At 41.8% G+C, this 13,640-nt stretch overlaps 1 protein-coding gene across 1 annotated transcript in view; it reads right to left on the bottom strand.

The window, feature by feature from the left end:
• RSPRY1 (ring finger and SPRY domain containing 1) overlaps positions 1–13,640 on the bottom strand; it is a 132,211-nt gene that overhangs the window by 26,322 nt on the left and 92,249 nt on the right. Inside the window, exon 14 of the mRNA XM_053700252.1 lies at positions 851–955. Within this exon, the coding sequence (XP_053556227.1) occupies positions 851–955 (105 nt within the window). The remainder of the gene's footprint in view (positions 1–850; positions 956–13,640) is intronic.

The following is a 13,640-nucleotide window of genomic DNA, read 5'->3' as shown; positions in this document are numbered from 1 at the left end:
ACCAGAGTGGCCATTGTATGATTGCTAATAGGACTTGCAAAGTAATTAAGTTTAATTTATCTCTTTCCTCCTCTGGACCTCTTCCTGATTCTGCAACTTCCACTAACTTTGAGTCTCAGATTTTCTGAGCATTATTAATATATAAAATTAACAGTCTTTATTTTTCATCAAGCAACTGGACCTAATTGGTATTACACTGCTTATATTGAAAATAGAACTCTTCTTTGACTGGTTGACTTCTACAGTTTGTTTTCTATCCTTAAAGTCTACAGCTACTATACATTAATAAAGTAATAAATTAGAGCAAAATATTCACCTCTTGTCCTGAGACACAGGGGCGGAACTACCATTGGTGCAGCAGGTGTAGTGGCACCAGGGCCCAAATTCTGGGGAGGGGCAATACCTTCTGGTCTATACATAGGTGTGTATACAAAACTAATGCAAGGGAACCTCTAATTAGTGCAGGTTGCAAGTCCATCTACCTATCCTCAAGATGATAAAACAGAGCAGGATGTACATTATATAATTACTATTACTAACTACTGAGTAACATTTGTGGGGGGGCCCTCTGCACCAGGGCCCTTTGTGGAGTAGATCCGCTAATGCTGAGACAACTAGACTAGTATCAATTTCTCACTCAGAATAGTAAATAAATGAAGTAGGTGAAGTCAGAGATTATCTCAGTCACAGAATTCAGAAAGCATGTTTAAACAAAATATTAAACTATTTTTATATAAAGTACCGGTTCTGATAAAGAATTTAGATCTGTATGAAACAACTTTAAAAACATAAGAAAAAAGTGATATTATCCCTTCAAAATCATTGATTTTAGTCAAACCTCTCCTCTTACCTGTGTCCACATGGCTTAAGTTCTGTGTCTGCTAGCTCATCACAGCAAAGAGTACAGCAGTTTTCTCTGATGCTCACTTGCTTTAACAAGGCTAACCGCCTATGTCTAAAAGTACAAATAAATATTAGAATATATGTCAACATTACTTTTACAGCAAGTAATAAGTAAGGAAATACTGTACAGTGGATATTGCTATTAGTCCATCAACTTTCTCTAGACTGGTGACCATTTATTATATTGCTTTTACTATATAAAGGGGAAAACTTGACTTCCGTCATCCTGGCTGGTGGCACTGGATTATATATATATATATATATATATAATATATATATGGCCAGTACTTGTTTTTAACCCTTTTGCTGCTAAGTCATTTCCCACCTGGGTGCTAATATTTTTTATTTTTATTATTATTTTTGAAAACATTTTTTTTTTTTTTTAACTTTTTTTTTTTTACAGACCCCCAAGACTTACACTATTGGAAAGGTTAGGTGACTACCTTTCCAACAATGGGTCTTGGGGGTCTGTAGCTGCTTAGATGCCTGAGATACAGGCTTCTAAGCAGCATGCCCCCTGCTACTATACTTAACATTGTTAAGTATAAAAATGCGCGGTGACGTCATCACGTAATTGCGCATGACATCACCGTGCATCACGTGAAGCCCTGGCGATGCCTGTCACTCTACAGGCACGATCGCGGGGGTAGGAGCAGTAAGGAGCCCCCAGATCTCCCTCAAGGTGGGAGAGTGCTCATGACGGCTCTGAGCCGTCATTAGCACCAGAGTGAGAAACTCTGACGGCTCAGAGCCGTCATTAGCACTCAAAGGGTTAAAATGCTCAGCTCAATCCTTAGTACCCTAATGTCAGGCCAGTGACAACAGCTCTCAGAATAACCAGTGAGCTTTCACAGTGCCGACTTCTCCTTACATGATTCAACACGAGAACCTTCTTAGTGTCAGGAGTTCATCTATCGTGGCAGCAGGAAGAAACACATAGTGTGGACCTCAGAAGCATAAGTGAGGTTTATGGAAGTATTAACACAGAACAGGGAATACAAAGAGAACAAATCATATGTACTTCTGCGCAACAAAATGGATTATCGAAAGAACAGAGAATTAAATCTTTAAACTGTCTGTTATAAACAATTAAAGTTCAAGTGGATGTTACATGAAGTATATCCAAGCAAGAATAAGGTATAGGTGTCCTCTTACCGGATATTACCTCAATCATATGAGGTAATGCATGGTCACGTAGGTATTATGGTGGGTAGGCGATCTGTGGTTCAAATCGTGTCACTGCTGAGGTTAATGACTTCGATGCTGACTTGTGTATGGTATTCTCCTTTAGGAAACTTCCAGGATCTTGTATAGTAGACTTGGTACCTCTTGGTATGGTATTTTTCGTCAGCCGGTCCTTTCCAGATTTCTCAGTGGGAGGTGTTGAGGAAGGAAAGAAGAAGAAAATACATAGCGTGATACTGTTTAAAAATTATATTTATTTACACTATAAAAGATAGGAATTGCACTCACATTAAGTACCCTCAATCATGTATGAGGTAAGTATTGTCACATCAAAATATATATAGGCAAGGAACACTTCTGGGTAGTTGCATGAAGAACTCACTCAGTTAGGGTAAGTACAATTCAACAATCCAACCATATCATAGAGTCAATGTCCTTTACAAAAGGGGTTTAGGAGCTAGGTAATCTGATGTGGCGATAAGCCAAAAATATCTCACTAAAAAAAATCTTAATGGTATATCAAATAAAAACAAGTGTTTATTTCCTGATTATTGCGGCAATCGATGTTGCAGGAAAGAACAGAAGTGTGCTGTTATTCAGTAACGATAGTCACAAAGTACTTGGTAACGATAGTACTGGAAATACAGGGAGTGCAGAATTATTAGGCAAGTTGTATTTTTGAGGATTAATTTTATTATTGAACAACCACCATGTTCTCAATGAACCCAAAAAACTCATTAATATCAAAGCTGAATAGTTTTGGAAGTAGTTTTTAGTTTGTTTTTAGTTATAGCTATTTTAGGGGGATATCTGTGTGTGCAGGTGACTATTACTGTGCATAATTATTAGGCAACTTAACAAAAAACAAATATATACCCATTTCAATTATTTATTTTTACCAGTGAAACCAATATGACATCTCAACATTCACAAATATACATTTCTGACATTCAAAAACAAAACAAAAACAAATCAGTGACCAATATAGCCACCTTTCTTTGCAAGGACACTCAAAAGCCTGCCATCCATGGATTGTCAGTGTTTTGATCTGTTCACCATCAACATTGCGTGCAGCAGCAACCACAGCCTCCCAGACACTGTTCAGAGAGGTGTACTGTTTTCCCTCCTTGTAAATCTCACATTTGATGATGGACCACAGGTTCTCAATGGGGTTCAGATCAGGTGAACAAGGAGGCCATGTCATTAGATTTTCTTCTTTTATACCCTTTCTTGCCAGCCACGCTGTGGAGTACTTGGACGCGTGTGATGGAGCATTGTCCTGCATGAAAATCATGTTTTTCTTGAAGGATGCAGACTTCTTCCTGTACCACTGCTTGAAGAAGGTGTCTTCCAGAAACTGGCAGTAGGACTGGGAGTTGAGCTTGACTCCATCCTCAACCTGAAAAGGCCCCACAAGCTCATCTTTGATGATACCAGCCCAAACCAGTACTCCACCTCCACCTTGCTGGCGTCTGAGTCGGACTGGAGCTCTCTGCCCCTTACCAATCCAGCCACGGGCCCATCATCTGGCCCAACAAGACTCACTCTCATTTCATCAGTCCATAAAACCTTATAAAAATCAGTCTTGAGATATTTCTTGGCCCAGTCTTGACGTTTCAGCTTGTGTGTCTTGTTCAGTGGTGGTCGTCTTTCAGCCTTTCTTACCTTGGCCATGTCTCTGAGTATTGCACACCTTGTGCTTTTGGGCACTCCAGTGATGTTGCAGCTCTGAAATATGGCCAAACTGGTGGCAAGTGGCAGCTGCACGCTTGACTTTTCTCAGTTCATGGGCAGTTATTTTGCGCCTTAGTTTTTCCACACTCTTCTTGCGACCCTGTTGACTATTTTGAATGAAACGCTTGATTGTTCGATGATCACGCTTCAGAAGCTTTGCAATTTTAAGAGTGCTGCATCCCTCTGCAAGATATCTCACTATTTTTTACTTTTCTGAGCCTGTCAAGTCCTTTTGACCCATTTTGCCAAAGGAAAGGAAGTTGCCTAATAATTATGCACACCTGATATAGGGTGTTGATGTCATTAGACCACACCCCTTCTCATTACAGAGATGCACATCACCTAATATGCTTAATTGGTAGTAGGCTTTCGAGCCTATACAGCTTGGAGTAAGACAACATGCATAAAGAGGATGATGTGGTCAAAATACTCATTTGCCTAATAATTCTGCACTCCCTGTACTAACAGTGTCTGGCTGCTATAAATGTGGGTCACCACTAAAATCCAAATAGTGTACCCGATGTGCTGTGAGTAACCCGACCGTCTGCAGCAAGTCGGATGTGTGACTACAGCACCACTGCACGGCTCTGATAGAGCGAGTGAGGTCCCACTGATGGAGTGTGCGTGGGAGCTGTGAGAACAAAGGAGGCCGGTTTGCGTTTCCAATGAGCGAGAACAAACAGTACTGCCACACCTAGGATGCCTTACGCGTTTCAAAGTTTTCAAATACTTCTTCGTCAGAGGCGATGTGCAGTACCATGAAGCCAGCAAACTTTTAAACAAGCCATGTGGGCGTGTTTCCTCTCGCTTACGTATGACGCAAAGTGTAGAGTGTACTGATTGGCCAATAGCGGAGTCTGTTTTCCGGTTTCTAATGGTAACGGGTTCTGCATTCTCAAATAGAACAGTGACCTGAATATTGGTAATATTAAGTGTAGTGGTAACCTCGGAATATATCCTGATTGAGAGGCAAGATAATTACATGGATTGATCATAAAAATAAATATAAACGTTATGAACTACACGTTCGTGTATTAAGTATAAAGGAAATGTCCGGGTTCAACATAACTCAAATTAATCAAAAACGGATTTGATGTGAACTATAACACATAAGACTTGACTTGTTACGTTGGCTTATGTGCCCACATCGGGCAAATGACCCACATACCAGTGGTGACTTAAAATAGAGTGTACAAACTTATCCTACTAGTCCTATTAGATAGAGACGAACGTAATTCGTCCAATTTATGTTTCTTTTCCTTGATTGGTTTCCCAGTATCAATCTCACATGTCGTCCATAATAGAAGGCATTTTGATATAACTGTCAGTTATCTCACTACAGCAGAAAATACAAGGGACCTTGACATATATGTGATCTCTATCTAATAGGACAAGTTTGTACACTCTATTTTAAGTCACCACTGGTATGTGGGTAATTTGCCCGATGTGGGCGCATAAGCCAACGTAACAAGTCAAGTCTTATGTGTTATAGTTCACATCAAATCCATTTTTGTTCAATTTGAGTTATGTTGAACCCAGACATTTCCTTTATACTTAATACACGAACGTGTAGTTCATAACGTTTATATTTATTTTTATGATCAATCCATGTAATTGTCTTGCCTCTCAATCAGGATATATTCCGAGGTTACCACTACACTTAATATTACCAATATTCAGGTCACTGTTCTATTTGAGAATGCAGAACCCGTTACCATTAGAAACCGGAAAACAGACTCCGCTATTGGCCAATCAGTACACGCTACGCGTCATACGTAAGCGAGAGGAAACACGCCCACCTGGCTTGTTTAAAAGTTTGCCGGCTTCATAGTACTGCACATCGCCTCCGACGAAGAAGTATTTGAAAACTTTGAAACGCGTAAGGCATCCCAGGTGTGGCAGTACTGTTTCTTCTCGCTCATTGGAAACGCAAACCGGCCTCCTTTGTTCTCACCGCTCCCGCGCACACTCCATCAGTGGGACCTCACTCGCTCTATCAGAGCCGTGCAGTGGTGCTGTAGTCACACATCCGACTTGCTGCAGACGGTCAGATTACTCACAGCACATCAGGTACACTATTTGGATTTTAGTGGTGACCCACATTTATAGCAGCCAGACACTTAGTATTTCCAGTACTATCGTTACCAAGTTCTTTGCGACTATCGTTACTGAATAAAAGCACACTTCTGTTCTTTCCTGCAACATCTATTGCCGCAATAATCAGGAGATAAACACTTGTTTTTATTTGATATATCATTAAGATTTTTTTAGTGAGATATTTTTGGCTTATCGCCACATCAGATTACCTAGCTCCTAAACCCCTTTTGTAAAGGACATTGACTCTATGACATGGTTGGATTGTACTTACCCTAACTGAGTGAGTTCTTCATGCAACTACCCAGAAGTGTTCCTTGCCTATATATATTTTGATGTGACAATACTTACCTCATACATGATTGAGGGTACTTCATGTGAGTGCAATTCCTATCTTTTATAGTGTAAATAAATATAATTTTTAAACAGTATCACGCTATGTATTTTCTTCTTCTTTCCTTCCTCAACACCTCCCACTGAGAAATCTGGAAAGGACCGGCTGACGAAAAATACCATACCAACAAGAGGTACCAAGTCTACTATACAAGATCCTGGAAGTTTCCTAAAGGAGAATACCATACACAAGTCAGCATCGAAGTCATTAACCTCAGCAGTGACACGATTTGAACCACAGATCGCCTACCCACCATAATACCTACGTGACCATGCATTACCTCATATGATTGAGGTAATATCCGGTAAGAGGACACCTATACCTTATTCTTGCTTGGATATACTTCATTTAACATCTACTTGAACTTTAATTGTTTATAACAGACAGTTTAAAGATTTATTTCTCTGTTCTTTCGATAATCCATTTTGTTGCGCAGAAGTACATATGATTTGTTCTCTTTGTATTCCATTTTTCACAGTGTAAGGGGTACACTGGCATCTTACCTTCTTGCTGCACTATTCCCGACACTAATATTGGTTTTTGGTATTCTAATTAACCAGGGAATATCTGAATAGAAGGGAGTATATACACCTCCCAGGAGTGTACATAGTGACACACACAGTTTTATTCCACACTTTACATCAGTGAGTCTGGATATTGAGATCCAACTAGAGCGCTGGTATTTTTTCTTTATTAACAATTAACACAAAACAGCTGATTATTACAAACTAGTCTCACTCTCAGTTCCTGTGCCGAATACGGACATTGACTGATGGCTCTAAAAACAATTGTAATCCAGCACTAGAGTAGCAAGGTGTGCACCCCAACAGGTCACTGCTCATCTGTAGCAACAATGTAAAGTCCAAGAATAGGCATGTAACCCGAAACGTAGTCTTCTTTTCTTTTGTACCACTCCTGCTTAAAGAAAGAAAAACAAAATGTATGCTTACCTGCTAAATTTCTTTCTTTCTTGACACGATGAGTCCACGGATCATGTAATTACTATTGAAAATATCATTCCTGCCCAGCAGGAGGCGGCAAAGAGCACCACAGCAAAGCTGTTAAATATCACCTCCCTTTCCTCCAACCCCAGTCATTCGACCGAAGCAAAGGAGAGAAAGGAAGTAACAAGGTGCAAAGGTGTCTGAAGTTTATAACATACCAACAACTTGTCCAAAAAGAACAGGGCGGGCCGTGGACTCATCGTGTCAAGAAAGAAATACATTTCTAAAGTAAGCATAAATTTTGTTTTCTTTCTAATGACACGATGAGTCCACGGATCTAATTACTATTGGGAATCAATACCCAAGCTAGAGTACACAGATAAGGGAGGGATAAGACAGGGAACCTAAACGGAAGGCACCACTGTTTGAAGAACCTTTCTCCCAAAAGAGGCCTCAGCCGAGGCAAAAGTGTGAAATTTTGAAAAAGTGTGAAGAGAGGACCAAGTTGCAGCCTTGCAAATCTGTTCCACAGAAGCTTCATTTATGAATGCCCAGGAAGAGGAAACAGCCCTCGTAGAATGAGCCTCAACTCTCTCAGGAGGCTGTTGTCCTGCAATCTTATATAGGCAAAGCGAATGATACTCTTCAGCCAAAAAGAAAGAAGTAGCCGTAGCTTTCTGCCCCTTACGTTTTCCAGAGAAAACCACAAACAGAGCAGAAGACTGACGAAAATCCTTAGTCGCCTGTAAATAGAATTTTAATGCACGCACCATGTCCAGATTGTGCAGGAGGAGGATTAGGACTAGAAGGAATGCATAGAGGACAGCGCCAAAGAGAAAATGAGTGTATGCAAGCTCACTTCGAGGGGGGGGGGGAGGAACAATAGCCTAACCGTATTGTTCAAATATAAGTTTAAAAAATGAAAATTGAGGGAGCGCCTCAGATGAGGCTTAAGTATACTTTAAAATATGTATCTAACAAATGGATATATATCAATAAAAATGTACAGCTGCTAATAGTAAAACAGATAAGAGAGATACAATATAAATAAATGCACTAATAGTGCAATAAAGAAATAAAATAGTCCAAAAGTCAATGGGACAGAAATAAGTAAGGAGGCAGGTACACTAACCTAACCGTATTGTCCAGATATAAATTTAAAGAATAAAAATGAGGAAGCGCCTCGGATGAGGCTTATGTTACATAAGCCTAATCCGAGTTGCTTCCTCATTTTTATTCTTTAAATTCATATCTGGACAATACGGTTAGGTTAGTGTACCGGTCTTCTTACTTATTTCTGTCCCATTGACTTTTGAAGAAGGATTAGGACACAAGGAACGAACAGCAATCTCCTGATTAATGTTCCGATCTGAAACTACTTTAGGGAGAAACCCTAACTTAGTACGCAAAACTACCTTATCCGAATGAAAAAACAGAATTTATGTTTACCTGATAAATTTCTTTCTCCTACGGTGTATCCGGTCCACGGCTTCATGCTTACTTGTGGGATATTCTCAATCCCTACAGGAAGTGGCAAAGAGAGCACACAGCAGAGCTGTCCATATAGCTCCCCTCAGGCTCCGCCCCCCCAGTCATTCGACCGACGGTTAGGAGAAAAAGGAGAACCATAGGGTGCAGTGGTGACTGTAGTTTACAAAAATAAATTTAAACCTGACTAAAATGCCAGGGTGGGCCGTGGACCGGACACACCGTAGGAGAAAGAAATTTATCAGGTAAATATAAATTCTGTTTTCTCCTACATTGGTGTATCCGGTCCACAGCTTCATCCTTACTTGTGGGAACCAATACCAAAGCTTTAGGACACGGATGAAGGGAGGGAACAAGTCAGGTAACCTAAACGGAAGGCACCACTGCATGCAAAACCTGTCTCCCAAAAATAGCCTCCGAAGAAGCAAAAGTATCGAATTTGTAAAATTTGGCAAATGTATGCAGTGAAGACCAAGTCGCTGCCTTACAGATCTGTTCAACAGAAGCCTCATTCTTGAAAGCCCATGTGGAAGCCACAGCTCTAGTAGAGTGAGCTGTAATTCGTTCAGGGGGCTGCCTTCCAGCAGTCTCATAAGCCAGCCGGATGATGCTTTTCAGCCAGAAGGACAGAGAGGTCGCAGTCGCCTTTTGACCTCTCCTCTTGCCAGAATAGACGACAAACAAGGACGATGTTTGTCTGAAGTCTTTAGTTGCTTTTAGATAGAACTTTAAAGCACGAACCACATCAAGATTGTGCAACAGACGTTCCTTGTTAGAAACTGGATTAAGACACAGAGAAGGAACAACTATTTCCTAGTTAATATTCTTATTGGAAACCACTTTTGGAAGAAAACCAGGTTTGGTACGTAGAACGACCTTATCTGTATGGAACACCAGGTAAGGTGAATTACACTGCAAAGCAGACAATTCATAAACTCTTCTAGCAGAAGAAATAGCTACCAAAAACAAAACTTTCCAAGATAGTAACTTGATATCTATGGAATGTAGAGGTTCAAACGGAACCCCTTGAAGAACTGAAAGAACTAAATTTAGACTCCATGGAGGAGCCACAGGTCTATAGACAGGCTTGATTCTGACTAAAGCCTGTACAAAACGCCTGAACATCTGGCATTGCTGCCAGACGCTTGTGTAACAAAACAGACAGAGCAGATATCTGTCCTTTTAAGGAACTAGCTGACAAACCTTTCTCCAATCCTTCTTGGAGAAAAGATAGAATCCTTGGAATCCTAATCTTACTCCATGAGTAACCCTTGGATTCGCACCAACAAAGATATTTCCGCCATATCTTATGGTAAATTTTCCTGGTCATAGGCTTTCTAGCCTGGATCAGGGTATCTATAACTGATTCCGAAAACCCACGCTTAGATAGAATCAAGCGTTCAATCTCCAAGCAGTCAGTTGCAGAGAAAGTAGGTTTGGATGTTCGAATGGACCTTGAATTAGAAGGTCCTGCCTCAAAGGTAGCTTCCATCGTGGAACCGATGACATATTCACCAGGTCTGCATACCAAGTCCTGCATGGCCACGCAGGAGCTATCAGAATTACCGAAGCCTTCTCCTGTTTGATCCTGGCTACTAGCCGGGGGAGAAGGGGAAACGGTGAAAAGACATAAGCTAGATTGAACGACCAAGGCGCTACTAAGGCCTCTACCAATGTCGCCTTGGGATCCCTGGACCCGTAACGTGGAACTTTGGAGTTCTGACGTGACGCCATCAGATCCAGATCTGGAATGCCCCATAGTTGAGTTAACTGGGCAAAAACCTCCGGGTGAAGTTCCCACTCCCCCGGATGGAAAGTCTGACGACTCAGATAATCCGCTTCCCAGTTGTCCACTCCTGGGATGTGAATTGCTGATAGATGGCAGGAGTGATCCTCTGCCCATTTGATGATTTTGGATACCTCCCTCATCGCCAGGGAACTCTTTGTTCCCCCCTGATGATTGATGTACGCTACAGTCGTCATGTTGTCCGACTGAAATCTGATGAATTTGGCCTCCGCTAGTTGAGGCCATGCCTGGAGCGCATTGAATATCGCTCTCAATTCCAAAATGTTTATCGGGAGAAGAGATTCTTCCCGAGACCATAAGACCCTGAGCCTTCAGGGACTCCCAGACCGCGCCCCAGCCTAGGAGGCTGGCGTCTGTCGTGACAATGATCCACTCCGGTCTGCGGAAACTCATTCCCTGAGACAAGTGATCCAGAGACAACCACCAGAGGAGCGAGTCTCTGGTTTTCTGGTCCATTTGAATCTGGGGAGACAAATCTGCATAATCCCCATTCCACTGTTTGAGCATGCACAGTTGCAATGGTCTCAAATGAATTCGAGCAAATGGAACCACGTCCATTGCTGCGACCATGAGTCCTATTACCTCCATGCACTGAGCTATGGAGGGTTGAGGAATTGATTGAAGAACTCGACAAGTGTTCAGAAGTTTTAACTTCCTGACCTCTGTCAGAAAGATCTTCATTTCTACTGAGTCTATTATTGTTCCCAGGAAGGGAACCCTTGTGAACGGGGACAGAGAACTTTTTTCTATGTTCACCTTCCACCCGTGAGACCTTAGAAAGGCTAGGACAATGTCTGTATGAGCCTTTGCTTTGTGAAAGGACGACGCTTGTATTAAAATGTCGTCTAGGTAAGGTGCTACTGCAATGCCCCTTGGCCTTAGCAACGCTAGAAGGGACCCTAGCCCCTTTGTGAAAATTCTGGGAGCAGTGGCCAATCCGAAGGGAAGAGCCACAAACTGGTAATGCTTGTCCAGAAAGGCGAACCTCAGGAACTGATGGTGATCTTTGTGGATAGGAATATGCAGGTACGCATCCTTTAAGTCCACGGTAGTCATATATTGACCCTCCTGGATCATTGGTAAAATTGTCCGAATGGTTTCCATTTTGAATGATGGAACTCTGAGGAATTTGTTTAGAATTTTTAAGTCCAGAATTGGCCTGAAAGTTCCTTCCTTTTTGGGAACTACAAACAGGTTTGAGTAAAAACCCAGTCCTTGCTCTGCTGTCGGAACTGGGTGTATCACTCCCATTTTTAAAAGGTCTTCTACGCAATGTAAGAATGCCTGTCTCTTTATCTGGTCTAAAGATAAGCGAGACATGTGGAACCTTCCCCTTGGGGGAAGGTCTTTGAACTCTAGAAGATACCCCTGAGACACAATTTCTAGTGCCCAGGGGTCCGGAACATCTCTTGCCCAAGCCTGAGCAAAGAGAGAAAGTCTGCCCCCTACTAGATCCGGTCCCGGATCGGGGGCTACCCCTTCATGCTGTCTTGGTAGCAGCAGCAGGCTTCTTGGCCTGTTTACCCTTGTTCCAGCCTTGCAATGGCTTCCATGCTGGTTTGGGCTGGGGTGCGTTACCCTCTTGCCTAGTGGCTGTAGAGGTAGAAGCCAGTCCGTTCCTGAAATTGCGAAAGGAACGAAAATTAGACTTATTTTTAGCTTTGAAAGGTCTATCCTGTGGAAGGGCATGGCCCTTTCCCCCAGTGATATCTGAAATAATTTCTTTCAACTCAGGCCCGAATAGGGTCTTACCCTTGAAAGGAATATTAAGCAATTTTGTTTTGGACGACACATCCGCCGACCAAGATTTCAACCAAAGCGCTCTGCGCGCCATGATTGCAAAACCAGAATTTTTCCCTGCCAATTTAGCTAATTGGAAAGCGGCATCTGTAATGAAAGAATTAGCCAACTTCAGGGCGTGAATTCTGTCCATGACTTCATCATAAGAAGTCTCCTTCTGTAGCGAGTTTTCTAGTTCCTCAAACCAAAAAGCCGCTGCAGTGGTTACAGGAATAATGCAATAAATTGGTTAAAGAAGAAAACCCTGTTGAACAAAAATTTTCTTAAGTAAACCTTCTAATTTTTTATCCATAGGGTCTTTGAAAGCGCAACTGTCTTCTATTGGTATAGTCGTGCGCTTAGCTAGCGTTGAAACTGCCCCCTCTACCTTGGGGACCGTCTGCCACGCGTCCCTTCTAGGGTCAACAATTGGGAACATTTTCTTAAATATAGGAGGGGGAACAAAAGGTACACCTGGCTTCTCCCACTCCTTAGTCACGATATCCGCCACCCTCTTAGGTATCGGAAACGCATCAGTGTGTACTGGGACCTCTAAGAATTTGTCCATTTTACACAATTTTTCTGGGATCACCAAAGGATCACAATCATCAAGTGTAGCTAGGACCTCCTTAAGTAGGGCACGGAGGTGTTGTAGCTTAAATTTAAATGCTATGGTATCAAGCTCTGCCTGCTGAGAAACTTTTCCTGTGTCAGAAATTTCTCCCTCAGACAGGCCCTCCCTCACCGCCAAGTCAGATTGATGTGAGGGCACTACAGATAAATTATCCTCTGCGTCTGCTTGCTCATTGTCTGTGTTTAAAACTGAGCAATCACGCTTCCTAGGAAAAGCTGGCAGTTTGGATAAAAATGCTGAGAGAGAATTATCCATTACTGCCGCTAATTGTTGCATAGTAATCGCAATTGGTGCGCTAGATGTACTGGGCATCGCTTGCGCGGGCATAGCTGGTGTTGACACAGGAGAGGATAGCGAGCTATCTTCACTACCTTCAGCTAAAGAATCATCTTGGGCTATATTTTTAAGTGTGATTGTACGGTCCTTAAGCTGTTTGGACGCTATGGCACACTTCACACATAAATTTAATGGGGGAACCACCTTGGCCTTTGAACATACAGAACGTAGGCTATCTGAAGATTCAGACATGTTTGACAGACTTAAACAGAACTTCAATGCAATAAAAATTATTTTTGACAAAAACGTTACTGTCTCTTTAAATAATAAAAGTGCACACTTTATTACTGAAACATTAAAAAACCATCAAATAAACATCCGATTTTAAGACAGTGTCTTAAT

This window comes from Bombina bombina, chromosome 1 (assembly GCF_027579735.1).
Source record: "Bombina bombina isolate aBomBom1 chromosome 1, aBomBom1.pri, whole genome shotgun sequence".
NCBI lineage: Eukaryota > Metazoa > Chordata > Amphibia > Anura > Bombinatoridae > Bombina > Bombina bombina.
The sequence above is the reverse complement of the archived record's forward strand: the minus strand, read 5'-3'. Positions and strand labels throughout refer to the sequence as shown.